Below are 17,872 nucleotides of genomic sequence, written 5' to 3' on the forward strand. Positions count from 1 at the left end.
CTTCTGGAAGGGCCAATGCGCGCGGGCAGCAGCCCCTGAAGCCGACGCTGAGGTGAGAGCGACCCCCGAGCGGCGCCCAGACCCCGGCCCGAGAGCACCGGGTTGGAGCGCCCTGTGCAGGCTAGGGCTGCACGCTCTCGTGCTTGGGAGTAGAAAGGGGGAGGGTGGGGGAGCGGAGACCGAGCTCCTCGGCCAGGCAGCACCCCCAGGGGCCTAACAGGAGGCTCTCCTTCTTTCCGGGTCGTTGGGGGACGGCCTTCTGGTCACCCCTGCATGCGGGGGGCGCACCGCGCCGTCCCCGCGTCTCGCGGACGGATACCAACGGTGAGGATGGCTGCGTCCCTCATCCTGCGCTAAACTCGCTTTGTCTCTCGCCTCCAGGCTAAGAGGGACTGACCGGGGCCCAGAGTGGACAAACCGCCCGCATGGGGAGAGACCAGCGCGCGGTGGCCGGCCCTGCCCTACGGCGGTAAGCGACTTTCTGCCTGGTCTCCGTGGGTCCCCCGCGCATGGACCCTGCCCCGTAACTCTCGGGGACTGACAAGCCGGGCCCGCACGTTCACGTGCCTCTTTCTCCCTTTCTCGTGCAGGTGGCTGCTGCTGGCGACAGTGACCGTGGGGTTCCTTGCCCAGGGCGTCTTGGCGGTAAGTCCTGGCTCCCACTCCACGCGCTTGGACTTGCGCGCCCGAGTAATGGTTGGGACGTTTGAGTGGCCTTGGGGAAGGCGGCTCGTCCGTGCGCTCCCGAGTGTGTGTGTGAGAGTGTGGGTGTTCGCCAGCCTGCCCACCCGGGTTCTGAGAAAGCTTGCTCTTCCCTCATCGTGCTTTCCGCCTTTCCTTCCCGTGGGCTCCGCGCGTCAATCCTGTGCTTTGCAGGCATCGGCCCTTTCAAGGGAGCTGAGAACTTAAATTGTAGCCGGAGGCACCGTTTTCGTTGCTTTGGGAAAAGCCGCAGCCGTAGAGGCCAGGAAAGAATGTCAGTCACTTGGCAGTGAGACGCCAGGCTCAGGGCGAAAAAAGTTTTCCTGGAACTCGGGAGCTGGTGGGGAGGCTCTGTCACGGGCTGAGGGTTTTTTTGTGTTGTTAAATGGGAGTCTCTGGGTAAAGGGGCGGGGCGAGGAGGCGAACAAGACAACCTTAGTATTGTTTGAATTGAACCATTGCGAGGGAACAATGGCAGAAGAGCCGCGTTTTCTCCCAAGTCCTGTTCCGGCCCTGGAAGATCTGCTCCGGGCGCCACTCTGGGACCCTGTTCGCGGAGCCTGCCCCCCACGCCGGCCATGCACAGCCCTGCCGATACCGTGGGTGCAGTTGCCCACTGCGCTGCGAGAGGCTTTGTACATTTTATACGTTTTGTTGAAAGAGTAGGAGCCACTTTTACGGAGCTTTATGTAACCATGGCTAAAATGAACAGGTTTGGTGGGTGAATTTAGTGCAGTACTCAAATGTTCAGACAGGAGCTGGAAGCGTAGGGAGCTTTCGAGATGTCGGCTGCCCCTCCTCGCCTTACTGTGGCCTGTGGCGTAGTGGCAGCCAGGGCCCAGGCAGATTCCTCCTGGAAACGACCCCACCCTCCTCAGCGCGCACTGTGCCAGAGCAGCTCGCAGGAACAAAGGGGAAAGGTGTTAATGATTTCATTTGAATTCTGTTGTTTTTACGTCGTTCTGCCCTAATGGAAAACAAACCAGGATTTTAAGGGCAGTGAGTGATGAGGAGCTACTCTCACTTGGGAAAGAGCTGCTACCTTTACTTGTCCGCTGCTGTTGACTCCGGTTCAAAGCCCAGGTTGGGAAGTAAGAGGAGGACTCGGAGACTTTGACCAGAGTATACTCCAGGCCAAAGTTTTCTTCCAGTTCAGTTGTGTCTCTCCGTCCCAGCCCCGACTTAAGATCAGAACCTAGATATTTGAACTAGCCCAGTGACCCTGTGAATTCTAATGCACATGTCTGTACTGCGTGTAAGACTTGTCTCAGATTTATGAACCAGAAGCAGTGCATGCACGCGCACGCACACACACTCAAAGAAGGGGGCCATCCCTAGAAAATACCGAATCGGGCTGTGTGTGCTTTGGTTGTACTGACACCCGCATCCCTTTGTCTGCTAGAGCCACTTTTATAATTTCCATATGTTTATAATTTCCTTAAGGGTGGTGGGAGTCCCAGGAATTCTTCTGTGAACTCATCCTAAAATTGGTGGAAAGACCACCAACCACCTAGGTCTTCAAAAAACCTAGGTATTAGCCTGGGCGCGGCGGCTCACGCCTGTAATCTTAGCAGTTTGGGAGGCTGAGGCCTGCGGATTGCCTGAGCTCAGGAGTTCGAGACCACCCTGGAAGAAACACAGTAAAACCCTGTATCTACTAAAATACAAAAAATTAGCCAGGCATGTTGGCACGTGCCTGTAATTCCAGCTACTCAGGAGGCTGAGGCTTAAGAATTCCTTGAACCCAGGAGACGGAGGTTACAGTGAGTCGAAATAGCCCCACTGCACTCCAGTCTGGGAGACAGAGCAAGACTGTCTAAAAACAGAACAAAACAAAACAAAAAAAAAAATAACAACAACAACAACAAAAAACCCTAGATACTAAACATAGCTCTGCCCTAATTTCTTAAATTCGGAGCCTCAGTTTCCATACTCTGAAGAAGTACGGCTTCTTACAGAGGCCAAGTACCCTAAGGCAGGTAGGATGCCTCTGTTCCTCCCCAAAACCTCATCAATGCTGCAAGCTCACCCTCAGTCTCTTTGACTCTTTGATCTTGGGATGGGACCAAGAACATTGATTGCCCAGCAAAGCTTCTCAAAGTGCAGGCGCCTTAGACCCCCAGACATAAATCACCTGGAAAGGCTTGTTAAGAAGTCAGTCCCCATCTCAGACCTTCTGGTCAGACATTCCGGGGTGGAGTCCAGGACTCCGCCTTCCCACATGATACCAGAATCTGGGAACCACTGAGCTAGAGTACTGGGTTGAGAGGCAGTTGACATTACTTGCCAATTCACTTCATTTCCCTGGAATTTAGATTCTAACTCAACAAATAAAAATAGATCTTTTTAATCATTTTACTAGGGACCTACTAATATGTGTTGTTAAGAGACTTGTAGTTTGTTATGTTCAACAAGGGGCCGGTTTTCGGCTTACTCACTTCTTGGTAACCACTGGCTTTAATGACTGTTTCTCATGAAATAATGTTTCAATTTTCAACTATATTGTATCAATTAAGAAAACTTAAAGATTTTTCTTAATTATGGCAAGGACTCTTTCCTGGGTAGGTCAGTTCAGGAAAAGGGCTGCCGCCCGGTCCTGGAAGAGTTTTGTTCTTAAAGAGTTTTGTTTCAGAAGCAGCTAGGATGGGTAGTGAAGAGCCTGGGTGATTACTTACTGGGCACTTCCTGTGTGCCGATTTCTCTGTACTAATGCTTCTAATCCTCACAAGAAAGCACACTGATGAGCTAGGTAACTATTATTACCCCCATTTTACAGGTGAGAAAAGGCACAAAGGGTTTGCAGCCCTTGCCCAAGGTTCCTGTCTTTGTAACTGAATGAAACGGATTAGAACCCAGGCCTCTTCCTCCATACTGAGCTTCCAAGGCCTGAAAGGTGGCCAGGAGTTTGGCACTCCTGAGTTTCAGTCTTTGAGTCTCCTGGGGTGTGGGTGCTTTCTCCTTGGTCTTGACCTTGGACTAAGTGCAGCTGGCACTGATTCCTAGGAAGCAGGCTCTCCCCCTCCTTCCTCCTCTGCTTCTCCCACTCTGAGGATCAGGGGCACCGAGTGAAGGAGAGAAGCAAGACCTTTCCCAAAGGGAGGAAAGGAAGCTGAAATCACATGGGGCAGCCTGGGCTCTGGACTCAGTGTGAACCCAAGTGCTTTGTGTGGGCATCTCAGGGCACACTCCCTACTGTCCAGGGTGCCTTTTCTAAAGGTGCCCTTGTTTGAATGCAGTGCCAAGATGCACAGAGTGCCTTCGTGTAAGGCAGTGTGACACAGGGGTCCCATCCCAGACTTGAGGCAGGTGACGGGGTGCAGTTCTCAGTTTGGTGGGCAACTGAGGGGCTGCCGCCTAGGGTGGGTCCTCAGCAAGCCTCTGCATCCTAGTTCTCTCCCCCAAAACGGAGGTGTCACTCATCCCACCCACCTCATAGATGGGAGTGCTGTGAGGTGTGTGGGTGCATGTGAAGTGCCTTGGAGGGTCTGGCACAGCCCGGGTGCCAGGAGGTATCCCTGGGCCTGTTTAAGGGACATCCCCTCGGCTGCCTGTTCTAACCTTCTGGAGGCTTAAAAGCACTCACTGTAGCCGCTGTGAGCATTGTCACCTATCTCCAGAGGCTGGCAGCAGCCTGAGGGATCAAATATGCAGCCGGCTGGGCGGTCACCTGAGGACCTCTGCCCGGAACCTGGGGCCACAAAGACATGGGTTCACGTAGGTATCAGTGCAGGGCGCCTGCCTGCAGCTTAGTTTCCAGGCTGTCCTCGGGGCTCCAGCCCCAGGAAATTCACCTGACCTTCCTGTTGGCTGCCACCGCCTTCCTTGCCCTCCAAGCCAGCAGCTGCAGTGGCAAGTCCTTTCCGCAGACTTTGGAACAGGGAAGAGATGTTCAGTGCCGCGTGAGGCCCAGAGCTGTCTGTAAGGATCAGGAAGGACAGTTCTTTCCTACATTTCCTGGAGCTGAAGCTCTGTTGCTCAAAAGATGGCCCTCTGAGAGGAAGAGAAGAGCACGGGGTTCCTCCTCCGCTCGTGGATAAACAAGTGTATCTCAGCTCTCTGGAGGCTAAGTCTTCCTCCATGGGTGGCTTGCAGGACGTAGCCACGATAAATAATAGCAGAGATTTGTCAACAGCATCCCAGAACGAGAGGTGGGTAGGAAGGGCAAACCGGAAAGCGCAGGAGAGGAAACAGGCTTTGCATGACCAGGCGGCTATGTTTACAATCAGAGAGAGGTAAAGATCAAGGAAAAGGTTCTAGAATAGAAAAAAAGATTTTGCTGAAATAATAAAAATCAAAGGACTGTGTTTAATTGTGTTTCTGGGGAGAGGGAAAGAAAATGAGTGTGTAGTTTAAATAATAGAGAAACTCAGGGGAAAAACTAAGTGCCGTGGAGATTTAACTTTTCAACACTGTCGATAATGTAATGAAGAGATCACCACCTAGCAAGTGGTTTGGGAATGTCTCATTCTTTTTATCTGAAGAAGAATGTTTGTCTTTGATTAGAGGGTTAAGAGAAAGCTCTGAAACTGGCCTCTTGCTTTGTGTCTGCTGGTGTCTGCTTGTGTGATCACTGCTGAAGGTGGGAGGCAGTGTCTGCAACCCCCGGCCTTGGCTGATTGAGCTTGTGAATCAGGGACCAGGAATGACACAATAGTCTTGAGAGGCCATGAAGTCTAATCCAGCCTGTTGCTAACCAGGTTCTGACTTCAGGGCAAGACACTTCACGTGCTTTGGCGCTGGAGCCTGGAAGAGAATGTTGTGGGTATGGATCTCTCAGGTGATCAAGATACCATGAGTAAGTTAGAGAGTCAGCGGAGAGGGCTGGGCTGTGCAGGTGTGCTAAGACCTGTGCGGGTGAGCTGAGGTCTCCGCTGTGATGCTGGGGATAGAAAGCCCTTCCAGATACGCTCCAGAATAGAATTTATCCGGCCTGCACCAGGACCTCGCTTAGAAATCAATATGCCACATGGGACTTTTTATCTTCATGGTGTCGAGAAGCTTCTGGAATCCAGTAAATATGTGACACTTCTCAGTTGAGATGAGAGAAAGGACAGAGTTCCTGGATAGTCCCCTCTTGATGTTTCCCTTTGGTGGCCACTCCCTTCAGTTAATGAGTCCCTCTCAGGACAGGTGACGGCCTAAGTGTCTCACTGCTCTTGAGTTCATTGGTGACTCTGGAGGACTGTAATTTTTATTTTGGTTACCCATGAAAGAAGAAGGCAGTGTCTAATTTTAGGGAGACTTCATGGGTGTCTCCAGTCCTGTTGATGTGGTCAGAGAGTGAATTTCAGAAGAAGTGCGAGCAGCCCATATCCACCCAGCAGGCTCCTACCCGGGTGCTGGATTCCAGCCCGTCCTCTGTCTCCTGAGCTCCTGGCTGGCTCCTGAGTGCTCTGCTTCAGTGTCTTCTGTTGCCTTGGATGAGGCTGACTTTTGAAGCAACAAGCTTTTTGGTACAACCTGCTCCTTTTAAGTGCAGTGTGGTATTCTGGGGGGGTCCTGGGACAGAAAAACTACACTAGTAGAAAAACTGGTGAGATTCTAGTGGAGTCTGCAGTTCAATGTGATAATGTCAATTTCTGTACCAATGTTAGTTTCTTAGTTTTTACAAAAATGTGCCATAGTTTTATAAAATGTCAATATGAGGCCGGGCGCGGTGGCTCAAGCCTGTAATCCCAGCACTTTGGGAGGCCAAGACGGGCGGATCACGAGGTCAGGAGATCGAGACCATCCAGGCTAACATGGTGAAACCCCGTCTCTACTAAAAAAATACAAAAACTAGCCGGGCGAGGTAGCGGGCGCCTGTAGTCCCAGCTACTCCGGGAGGCTGAGGCAGGAGAATGGCGCGAACCCGGGAGGCAGAGCTTGCAGTGAGCTGAGATCCGGCCACTGCACTCCAGCCTGGGCGACAGAGCGAGACTCCGTCTCAAAAAAAAAAAAAAAAAAAAAATGTCAGTATGACATCATGATGTCTGGGTGCAGCGTATACAGGGACTCTCTGTACTCTCTTTGCAACTCTTCTGCAAATCTCAATTGCTTCAGAATTTTAAAATGCTCCCAGAAGTCATCAGCCAGTCACATTTGGTGTGCATGAGTCAGATGGACAAGTGCGTGGAGAAGGCTGAAAAACAGCCACTCTCAAGTGAGCAGATGTTGGCAGCAAGAGGAAAATGTTGCTCCCATTCTTTTCTCTAATAAAGTGAACAGAAGTCCCTTTCACTGAGTGGAAAATATAGGAGAGGTAGACCCAAGCGAAGCCTGAGTAAAGGGATTTTTGTCCCCTGGCCGCGGTTGGAGTCATTTATGAAGATGAGGAGGTTTCCCTGTGGAGTTTCTCGGCACCGCGTGGGAGGCCTGGTGGAGCTGTCATGGGGCCTCTTCGTCCCTGGGGTGGGAAATGGCTGCTCCGTTGCTTCCTGAGCCCATGATGGAAGGGCAGGCTTGTATTAGAGTGTTGCTGCAAGGACAGAAAACATGACTGTGGAGGAGCCCGGTGCTGCCCACACCCGCTCACCCTTAGGAACGCATCAGGCAGTACCTTCGTGCCCTCCTGGGCAGCACAGAATGGGAGCCCCCTTCCCGCCTGCTTAGGAAACCCCATGGGCCACAGGGACGGGCAGCTGGCAGGTGGCTGGTGGAGGACTTAGGCTGCCTGCACATGTGGCTTCTGAGTGCTCTGCTTCAGTGTCTTCTGTTGCCTTGGATGAGGCTGGCTTTTGAAGCAACAAGCTTTTTGGTAAAACCTCCTTTTAAGTGCAGTGTGGTGTCCTGGGGCGAGTCCTGGGGCGGGTCCTGGGACAGAAAAACTACACTAGTGGAAAAACTGGTGAGATTCTAGTGGAGTCTGCAGTTCAATGTGATAATGTTAATTTTTGTACCAATGTTAATTTCTTAGTTTTTACAAAAATGTGCCATAGTTTTGCATTGCTGCAGGCCATGGCAGTGGGATTCGGAGTCCCAGCCTCTCAGTGGCCACAGCTTCTGTGTTAATTAGGGGCCAAGGGAAAGGGGCCCAGAATGAGGATGGCCAGTGGCCAGTGGCTGTTGCTTTGCATGGTTGCCTGTCTTCTCCCTGCCATTGATAACTGGAAATGAGAAGCATGGGCGGAGCCACCTCTGCCTGGCCCCTGCCAGTTCTGCTCTGCACACCCTGTCTGCACTCCAGGCCTTAGTCTCTGGGGGATAAGGATGGCCTGTCCCTTTCTACCAGGTGACCCGCAGCAGGTATCACACACTTGCACATGGCTGGGGCCTCTGTCCTTTGCAATTGAGGCCCATTTCAGGGTCTAGCTAAAGCGTCTTCTCCACGGATAGGATTTTATATTCTTTAGGATCAAGGATTATAAGTCATGATTGTAACTCCCATAGACTTGAAACATTTGTCTTCACCCACCATCCACCTTTTTGTTTGTTTGTTTGTTTTCGTTTTTGAGACAGAATTTCGCTCCATCACCCAGACTGGAGTGCAGTGGCGTGATCTCGGCTCCCTGCAACTTCTGCCTCCTGGGTTCAAGCAATTCTCCTGCCTCGGCCTTCCAAGTAGCTGGGATTACAGGCACAAGCCACCATTCCCAGCTAATTTGTGTATTTTTAGTAGAGACAGGTTTTACCGTGTTGGCCAGGCTGGTCTCGAACTCCTAACCTCAGGTGATCCACCTGCCTCAGCCTCCCAAAGTGCTGGGATGACAGGCATGAGCCACCGCGCCCTGCCATCATCCACTTTTTCTCCCAGAAACATGTCTTCCTTAGCTGACATTGCTGTTCCCACAGTCCAAGTTCAGGGCATCTTGCATCGGCCCTCATGGAATGATTCCCGGGTACCTTTATCTGCCTGAGGCCTGAAATACAGTGGGCCGTCAACAGAACTTGTTACATAAATAAATGCAGTTAGTTGGCAGCAATGCAAGCAAATCCTTTGGATGAGGAGTACAGTCATGGAACTATTAATAAAAGATGAGATTAAAATGTATTTATTCTTACTGTGGGTTTTTTTTCCCAAATTATCTGCTTTCTCCCACTGGATAAAACTAGCTGTATATGATGATAAAGGGATAGTGGATCAGTCTGAAAGATTTGCATTTTTTCCTGGGGATTGTTTCAGCCCCACCCATAGAATTCCTGTTTTGTTGCTTTTACCCAGTTCAGTGATCTCCCATGTGGGAATTAGAGAAGAATGTGTGTTTTTGAATTTCATGGACTGATTATCTGGTACCTGGTAGATATTATATAACAATATTTTTCTGCATGTTGAGTGTTTTTGGATCCCTGACTATGGAGTAATGGGACCCTGTGAGATCCGGGAAAGGGTTTCTGTTCATGCACAGGGTCAAACACACGCCCTGGACTGCGTCAGAAGCTGTGGTTTGTCCGTGAGATAAAGGAGATGCTGATTAGAAGGAAATGCTGATTAGAAGGAGATGCTGATTAGCAGCCGTGGTGCAGTCATTGCAAACGTGTCGAGAAGGAGTATCGCAGCGACGCAATGGCACTGGGTCCACCAGCCCAGCCCTCCTTCCCCCTCTGTCCTCCCCGCCTTCCAGTGATATGGCTCCAGATTGGGTGAAAGGAAGGGGTCCCCTGGGAGATTCTTTGTGGGATCACCAGAACCAAACCTAAGAGAGCATCTCTGAAGATACTTCCAGAACCTCTCGGAGCAGCTAAAACACCCTGGGAAGAAACACAGCAACACTTGTTTGCTGAGCCACTAGGGCTAGAAACTGTTCTAAGCCATGGAGGGTTCACAGATGGATAAACTGAGGCATGTGCCGGAAGGCACCTGGTAGGGTCAGTAGGAACAAAGTGGGGAGTGAAACCTAGAACTTGCTGATTCTAAAACTCTGCTTTTAACCACTGGCTAGGTGAATAAACCCCAGCCACCAAATATATATACACGTCTAAAATACATAAGTTGTTGTATATGTAAAACATAGATATGTATATTATATGCAGAAAATGTTATCAGTCTACATGGAATATACAGAGATAGATGATAGAGATAAAAGAGAGAGAGAACACACACATACGTATGCACCCTGTACCCACATACACACACACAGATGCACACACATGCATGCACATAGACACATGCACCCAGCACACACATACAGAAACACACATCTACATATAGACACACACTTACACCCCACACACATCCAGATGCACAAACATACACATGCAATAGACACACATGCACATATAGACACACACAACCCACACACATATGGACACACAGATGTACACACACATGCACATAGACACACAGATGCACACACTTGCACCCCACACACACACAGACACACACACACACATAGACACACACGCACATGTAGACACACGCTTGCACCCCCCACACACACAGATGCGCACACACACATGCACATACACATGGATGTACACATGCACGCAGAGACACACGTGCACATACATACGTAGAGACACACTTGTACCCCCCACACACACAGAAACAGGTGTACACTTGCCTACACACACGTCCTCACACATGCACGCACACACACACACACACTTAGCCAGAGGATGCTCCTGGTTTCTTTCTCTGTGGGGACAGCCAAGGCAGAAAGAGACTATTTCTGCCTCTGGGGAGCATCAAACAGACCTGTTTCTTTAGGATTCCTTCTGCAGAGAGACTGGACAGAGGCACGAGGGTGACTGAGTACCCTCATGAACTCTGAAAAAAATGAAGGCTGAGATGACTGCACTCAGGAGAGGCCCTTAAAGGATGACCAAGAAATACGTGAGAATGGGCAAAGGGACAATTTCACCTGTAGAACCAAGAGTCCTGCAGACAAAACCCCCAACCGGCCCTCTGCAAGTCTGGCTTAAAACCCCAGGCCACTAAGGTAGATGCTGCAGCAGCCGTGTCAAGGGGAAAAGGAGGGGCAAACACAGCTTTGTGTTTGGCTGTTGGAAAATGCTGCCAGTCCTAATTTAGAGAAAGACTTACTGAAGTCCTGTGGGCAAAAGAGACCTTCCTAAAATTATCTTAGACGTGCAGGAAACCCAGGGGACACTACAGAGAGACAGGAGGATTCCATTTTCCCTAGACCAATGCCAGCTTCCTTACACTGGCTCTTCTCTCACTACCTTGTGTTTCTGCTGCTGCTTTTCAGGGACGTCCCCATGGGCCAACAGGAGGACAGGTGTGGTCTGTTAGAAAGAGGTGGAGCCTGTGGGCTTGAGCCCAGCAACTGGGAAAAGTCACTTTTCCTTTCTGAGAATGCTTGTCTTCATCTGTAAACAGGAGTAGTAAAAACTATGTCCCAGGGTCACAGTGGTATCATGTATGTGACATTCGTTCATTAAATGAACATGTCTGATTGCTACTAGGAATAATTCACTCACGAGTTCTAGAACGTCCATCCTCCCACGGACTCACGTCTGGTCAGAGCAAGGGCAAGCTAGGAACCGTGAAGTCTGATCAGCGTGTGTGCATGTGTGTGTGCGCACATGTATGGTGTAGGGTTGTCTAACTGTCTGACCAAATTTTACATTAAATATGTCATCCGGGATTATTCCTGGTAAGACAGCAACCTGCAGACGTTCACTGTTTGAGAGCCACTTTATTCTATATGAGACTTTCAGTACGATTGATCTCATGTGCAGTTGTACTCATCAGCAAGCATCTGTGAGAGTCACCCCACTCACCCTGCTCACAGGAAATGTCAGGACTCAAGCATGGGCCCCACAGGAATAGGGCCAGCTTGGGTCTTGGGTTTGAAACTGCTTTTGCTGCTGCCTGGTCAGGTGATGTTGGTGTGAGTATTCAACTCTTTACACTGTAGTTACATTTCTAAAACTGGGGTTAAAATAGTTCTTATGCATGTGCTTGGAGGAGCAAGAAGAAATTGGCTGTAGAGAGTTTAGCAATCTTAGCATTGCAGTGCTTGATCAACACTAGTTCTTGTCTACCTGGCTTTAGGTTGTTGTTTTTTAGGTCTTCATCCTCATTACCTAGAGAAGTTGAACAGAGAGTGAAGTCCAAGTTAACTAGAGTTACTGTTGGGAACCATGGTACTGGGACAGGAGGAAGCCGGCCAGCAGGACTGGCGGGTGTGGGGGACCTGTAGGGGGAGGTTCTGGTCTTCACAATTCTGGTGCCTGGAGTGCTGAGACCCTACGGTGTCTTGGTGGCTCTGAGCAGGTGGTCGCTGAGTGAGAACTGGTGGAGATGTGCCTTCCTAATGCTTTGAGATGGTTATTTCCATTTTCCTTAAGGTTAGAAAATGTCACCCAAAGGAAACATTTTAATATTAATTAAAGTTCAGTCAAGGTGTAACTAACTTGTTTCCAAAACAAATGGAAACACTTATAAACAAAGAACAAGTGGTTCAAATAACCATGAGACACAGGTATAATTTAGTGAAGCAAGAAAACTCAAGAGGCTTTGGTTTGGCAACATGATATAAAAATGCAAAACAGAATCTTAGGAGAGAGTTTCCTTCTTGAGAGAGCAGAAAGATTTCCCTCCATACCATTTCCTAGCAGGGCAACTGCTTCTCAGATTAGCATGGAAAGGCCTCCCAGACTAGCCTATACCCTCCAACAGCCAGGTGAGTCAGGCCAAGGCGTGGGTTCCCTGAGGAAGATTCCCGCTGGAAATTTCAGGAAAGAACCTTACCTCCTTCCCTTTCTTCCTTACTTGGTAATTGTCCTAATTGTAACAAGCATCCAAGTTACAATTCAAGACCAAGTAGGGACCTGAGGTGATCTCCTTTCCTGTCTGAAATCCACCTTCCTTTCCTAGCTGTTCCCGCCAGATTTCAGCGCCCCCTTCCCTTCTCCTCCCAAGACAGTCTTAGCTCAGACAGGATTTCCTTAGTCTTAGTCATCAGCTCTTATTGTCCAGCCTCCTCCTTCCTGTTATAAAACAAGGAATCTTAGCAGCAAGTAGGCCAAAATTGTGTATCTTTGGTGATATGTCGATTTCCTGCCGGTATGTGCAGACATCAGGTTGTGTTGTGGTTACCCACTTCAAGGCGCCAGAGGTTGGAAAAGTCAACACATTTCTAGTTAAGGCACACGGCGCAGTGAGTTTTCAGCTGTCTGCCTTGGCTTTTGTGAAGGTGTCTCTGTCCACCTGAAGGTTCTGGTTCTCGCATCCTGGGCTCTCCTTTTGCCAGGTGCAGCCGCACAACCCAGGAACAGTCCTAACCCGTTACATAAGGTGGCGAGGCGGGGTTGGCGGGTAGCACTGCCAGGTCACCTCCGGGCACTGGGTGACCCAGTCATTGGCCCCCTACGGTGACCCCCCGCCGCGTGGGTGCCACTGGCACCTCCCCTGGGCTCCCAGTGCTGTGATTTCTGGGCGATTTCTCTGCTCTCCAACATGAGTTATTTGTTATCTGCTTCTCACCTGGTTGGAATTTAATGATCTAGAAACAAATGAGTTATTTCACTCAGGAGGGGAAGGAAGTCAGATTAGTCATGCTGGTGCTTGATTTTTTTTTAATCCAAGAATTCTTTACTTAAGAAGTAAAAGCAATTAAGAATAGTACTGAATCCTGCCTAGAAGTTTTAGAACAAGAAATGGGATGACGCCGACAGGTATTTCAAATAACTGCAAAGTTTAGTTCCCTCTGAACAAAGTCTAACTCTGAGGCCGTATGCTTCTTTTTATATAAAAACAGAGCAGTGTCTCAAAGAAAATAAATGTATTTAAAAGGAAAGATCATAGATAGATAGAATTCATCCATTTTAAAAGTTGCCTTTTTCTCCTTTTTATAGCATCTTTCAAAAACTTCTCCGCTTTCAACACTTCTAGCTCATCAGTGAGAGAGAACAAAAGGCTACAACTGTTGATTCAGGCAACATTTTTGCCTTCATGTTGATTTTTCTTCCTCATTGGGTTTAATTAACTAGAGTGTCTAAGAATAAACATAGAAAAAAGGCCTGTTTCATGGGCTTTTCTTAGTCTTTCACATGTAAAAAGATTACCTTAGATCTTTATTCTTTCTAAATATTTCATGTGTTTAAAAACTAGGTAACTTTCCTGTAATAAAAAATAAAATCTTGGCATGTTATCAATATAACACCTACCTTACAAACACAATGTTTATAAACTAACCATCTGAAGATAATCTTATTAATGTCACATTATATACACACACACATATATATACACACACACACAGAGTATGTATATGTGTGTATATATATTGCTATATATATATTACAAATGTGTCCATTTTTAATACTTTTTTCATTGTTTTAAATTGTGGTAAAATATACATAACATAAAATTTACCATTTGACCCATGTTTAAGTGACAGTTCAGTGGCGTTAAGCATACTACATTATTGTGCAAGTATCACCACTGTCTATCTCCAGAACTTGCTCATCATCCTAAACAGAAATTCCATGTGCATTAAATAACTCTCCATCCCATCCTTCCCCCACCCTCTTTTAATCTATTCTACTTTCTGTCACTTTGAGTGTGACTGCTCTAGGGACCTCATAGAAGTGGAATCATGTAGCATTTTTCCTTTTGTGACTGTCTTATTTCATTTAGTATAATGTCCTTGTATTAGTCCATGTTCACGCTGCTAATAAAGACATAACCAAGACTGGGCGATTTACAAAAGAAAGAGGTTTAATCAACTTACATTTCCACGTGGCTGGAGAAAGCCCACAATCATGGCAGATAGCAAGGAGGAGCAAATCACGTCTTACATGGATGGCACCAGGCAAAGAGAGAATGTACCAGTAGGGGAAATGTCAGATGCTTATAAAACCATCAGATCTCAGGAGAACTCACTATCATGAGAACAGTATGGGGGAAACCATCCCCATAATTCAGTCAACTCCACCTGGCCCCACTCTTGACATGTGGGGTTATTACAATTCAAGGTGAGATTTGGGTGGGGGCACAGAGCCAAACCGTATCGGTCCTGAAGATGCATCCACGGTGTAGCACGTGGCAGAATTTTCTTCCTTTTTAAGCCTCAGTAACACTGCTATACTTTTTAAGTTCTTATTTTTAAACTCAGTTTTGTTTCTTTAGTTGACAGGTTTCAAATGGTTAATGTCAGGAATTGCAAATCCAAGAAGTTTCGGAAATGGCGATGCGAGGCCCAGGTCCAGATGAAGGCGCGGGGGGGAAGAGAGCCTGGGGATGACCTGCCTCTTTGTCTCTCGGAGGCGGCTTGCCCATGCCTCTCCTCTTGACGTTTATTTTGCTTTCTGGTAAACGTTCACCACTCTTCCAAAGGAAGTTGGCTTGGGCCGCGCTGAGTTGGTTTCCTCTGGGACAGGCATGGGAAACTGTCCAGGAGGGAACCGGGTGTCTGGGTGGGAAGCCAGTGAGTGAGGTCCTGGGTTGCCCATACAAGTACAGGCACCAGACCTGGAGCAGTTCTCCTAGAGCAGTTACTGGAGCCGCAGAGCTGCGTGAGATTCCTCAGGAGGAGGACAGGGGATGGACGCATCAAGACAAGGAGAGAAGACATATGGAGAACCCTGGGAGGAGCTGTGAGACGAGGCTGTGATCAGGTGCAGGCCTAGATCTTCCCTACAGCTTCACCAAACTGATGGTCACCAGCCTCCCCTCTTCCTGTGGTACTGGGGTCAGAAGATGGAGAGTGGAGACAGTGAGCCGGTGTCCACCTCTGGCACTGCCCTTCTCCTTCCCTGCTGCACTTCAGGCTGCTGGGGGCTGAGAACTTGGCTTATTCATCACCAGATCCTCCCACAGTGCAGGGACCTTCACGTAGATGCTGGAGTAATTTTATTAAATCAGTGTATTATTTAACTCTTCCACGGAGACCCCAAGATAGTTAAGGTTTCCCTGCAAGGGCAGCTGGCAGCATGATCAGAGACTACTGAGGCCGCCCGAGTCAGGTCAGCTGGAGCGGGAGGGCGGATGCCCAGAGCAGGAACGAAGGGCACGTTTCCATCTCCTTTTTACATTTTGAAGGCTTTGGCATGACCCCCAACACCAACTGTTGTAACCAACCCAGCCAATGCACTGTTGCACAGTCTAGGAGGAGCAAGTAGACAAAGATATGGATCCATTGATTCTCTGAAAACTTGCAGCTGATTGAGGGGGGCGTGTCAGTCCACGTGACGTTCATACCACAGGGGTTGGGAGCTACATTCCCTGGAGTTCAAGGGCCTGTTGCTGCCCCACTGCCTTAGATTCCTATGACTGGACATCAGAGGCCCACTGGTGATTCTGGAATTTCTGTTGCGCCCTCTATGGTCAGGAAGCTCTAACCAGGTGATGCCCCGATGCCTGGGAGGAGGAGCACATCTGCGGGCAGCCCCTTGCCTGAGATGATGTCAGGCATCACGATGAGGGGCCCCCCTGTGGATGCCGCACACCTATCTTGCTGTTTGCTTTTATATTTTTTGAGTTACGCATGCTAAATATGATGTCTCTGCAGCTGTAAAACCTGGAGCTGAAGAGAATGAGTGTCTGGGAAGCTGGGAGCCAGCCTGTGGGCTCCTCTTCTAGACAGAGAGCGCATGCAGGATGCCTAGTGCCAGCCTCCCCCACCTGCTGCCTGCAGTGTTGCATACAATGAGGGCAGGCAAAGGTGAAGTCAGAAAATTCCCAAGGAAAGGGGCTTCCTCCTCCACACCAAATCTAAGCACAGGCTCCAGGTGGCTCCCTGAGGACAGGGACCAAGCCATGGGCACGCTGCCCCCAGTGCCCAGCTGGGCATCTGCTGTAGCAGCTGGAGTCTAAGCCACACAATAGACAGAGCTGGTGGGAGGAAAGAGACAGGGAAAGGCGAGATTCCTGGCCAGGACCGAAGCTAAGTGGTTTGGGGACTTTTTGTTCAGAATCACAACACAAATCATTATGCTCAGTGCAAAAGGCATGACCCTCAAAAATGTGCACCTTGGGTCAGCTGAAGGTTCCTCTCTCATTGGTTTCACTTGATTTGAATTACAGTCGAAAAAATTATTGGGTAGACAGACACTGGCTTATCTGCAAAGTCAAACTAATGCAAAATATGCTTCAACTGCAAGACAGAGTGCCAAACTATTTCAATTTAATAGCATGCTTTTTTTTTTTTCTTGAGCTTCAACCCAAAGAGAAGCCAGGCATTTGGCCAGTGAGCAGTCTATGAGCTGAGCTGTGCTTTTCTTCAGGGCAGGCAGAGGTTGGCCAGTGGCCTTCTTTGCACTCCCAGAAACTCAGTTTCATGGACGTTAAGGGTAAGAATATGAAAGGTAGTCTGGTGGCCAAAACCACACAGTTCCTGAATGTGGTAGTCACTGTCCACCAATGCCCACTCGTGGGTGATAACTGGACTTGCTCATTCTTGAGACCTATCCTGCCGGGCTGTTGGTATTGAGGCTACTGGAGGAAGGAGCTTGCCTGAGAAGGCACTTCCACAAGGAGAGGGATCTGAGTCCACAGAGGAGGGGAGGTCTCTTCGCCTACATCCATGAAAAAGCATGCTGGACACAAAGCCCCAGTCCTGGCTGGGGGTCAGAAGAGATGGGCCGGAGGAGCACTGCCTGAACTGATCCACATTTGACTCAGCCGATTTGGATCAGGCAGGTCTGGGGCGCCTGGGACTCTGCATTCCTAATGCTTCCATGTTGATGGTGGTGCCGCTGCCCAGGGGGCCACAGTGAGCAGCAAGTCCTAGAAGACAGCCTCTGGAGGGCTCTTCTGGCCTCAGGATTCTGTTTCTCCCTTGAATGGTTGCTTTCTAGCAATCAGAAAAATGTGTAGGTGGGGCCTGCCGGCCCCTGGAATCTCCTGCCAATCTTTAAAACGCAGTGAGGACTACCCTACACTTGCCTACTGGTTGATGCAGCTTTAGGAATTGGGTGAGGGAAAGATGATTTTCATCTGTTGATTCTTTGGAAGGGTTAAGGAATCTCTCATTTACAAAGCTCTTTATCTTTTGACGTGTGGGACTGAGCCTTCCAGGATCACGTCATGCTGAGAGCAAGCTCGACCCTGAGCATGGCAAAAGCAGCCTTTACAGGCACAAAGAGGATGGGAAGAAGAGGCGTCATAACTGACTGTATGAAAACATCTGCATCCCTACAAAGATGGACTTTCTTACACCATTCATCCTAGCTCAGCCTTTTAACAGAGTTTAGGCCACATGTGTCCATAATAATAATCAGAAATTGGCCGGGCGCGGTGGCTCAAGCCTGTAATCCCAGCACTTTGGGAGGCCGAGGTGGG

General features: G+C 49.1%; 1 protein-coding gene across 1 annotated transcript in view; it reads left to right on the plus strand.

Annotated features, from left to right (window-relative positions):
- Positions 1–17,872, plus strand: part of COL4A2 (collagen, type IV, alpha 2) — a 205,673-nt gene continuing 187,801 nt past the window's right edge. The window contains exons 1-3 of the mRNA XM_011933880.1: positions 1–52; positions 382–469; positions 591–645. Of these exons, the coding sequence (XP_011789270.1) occupies positions 426–469; positions 591–645 (99 nt within the window). The 5' untranslated portion in view covers positions 1–52; positions 382–425. The remainder of the gene's footprint in view (positions 53–381; positions 470–590; positions 646–17,872) is intronic.

Source organism: Colobus angolensis, unplaced genomic scaffold (assembly GCF_000951035.1).
Source record: "Colobus angolensis palliatus isolate OR3802 unplaced genomic scaffold, Cang.pa_1.0 Scaffold13, whole genome shotgun sequence".
NCBI lineage: Eukaryota > Metazoa > Chordata > Mammalia > Primates > Cercopithecidae > Colobus > Colobus angolensis.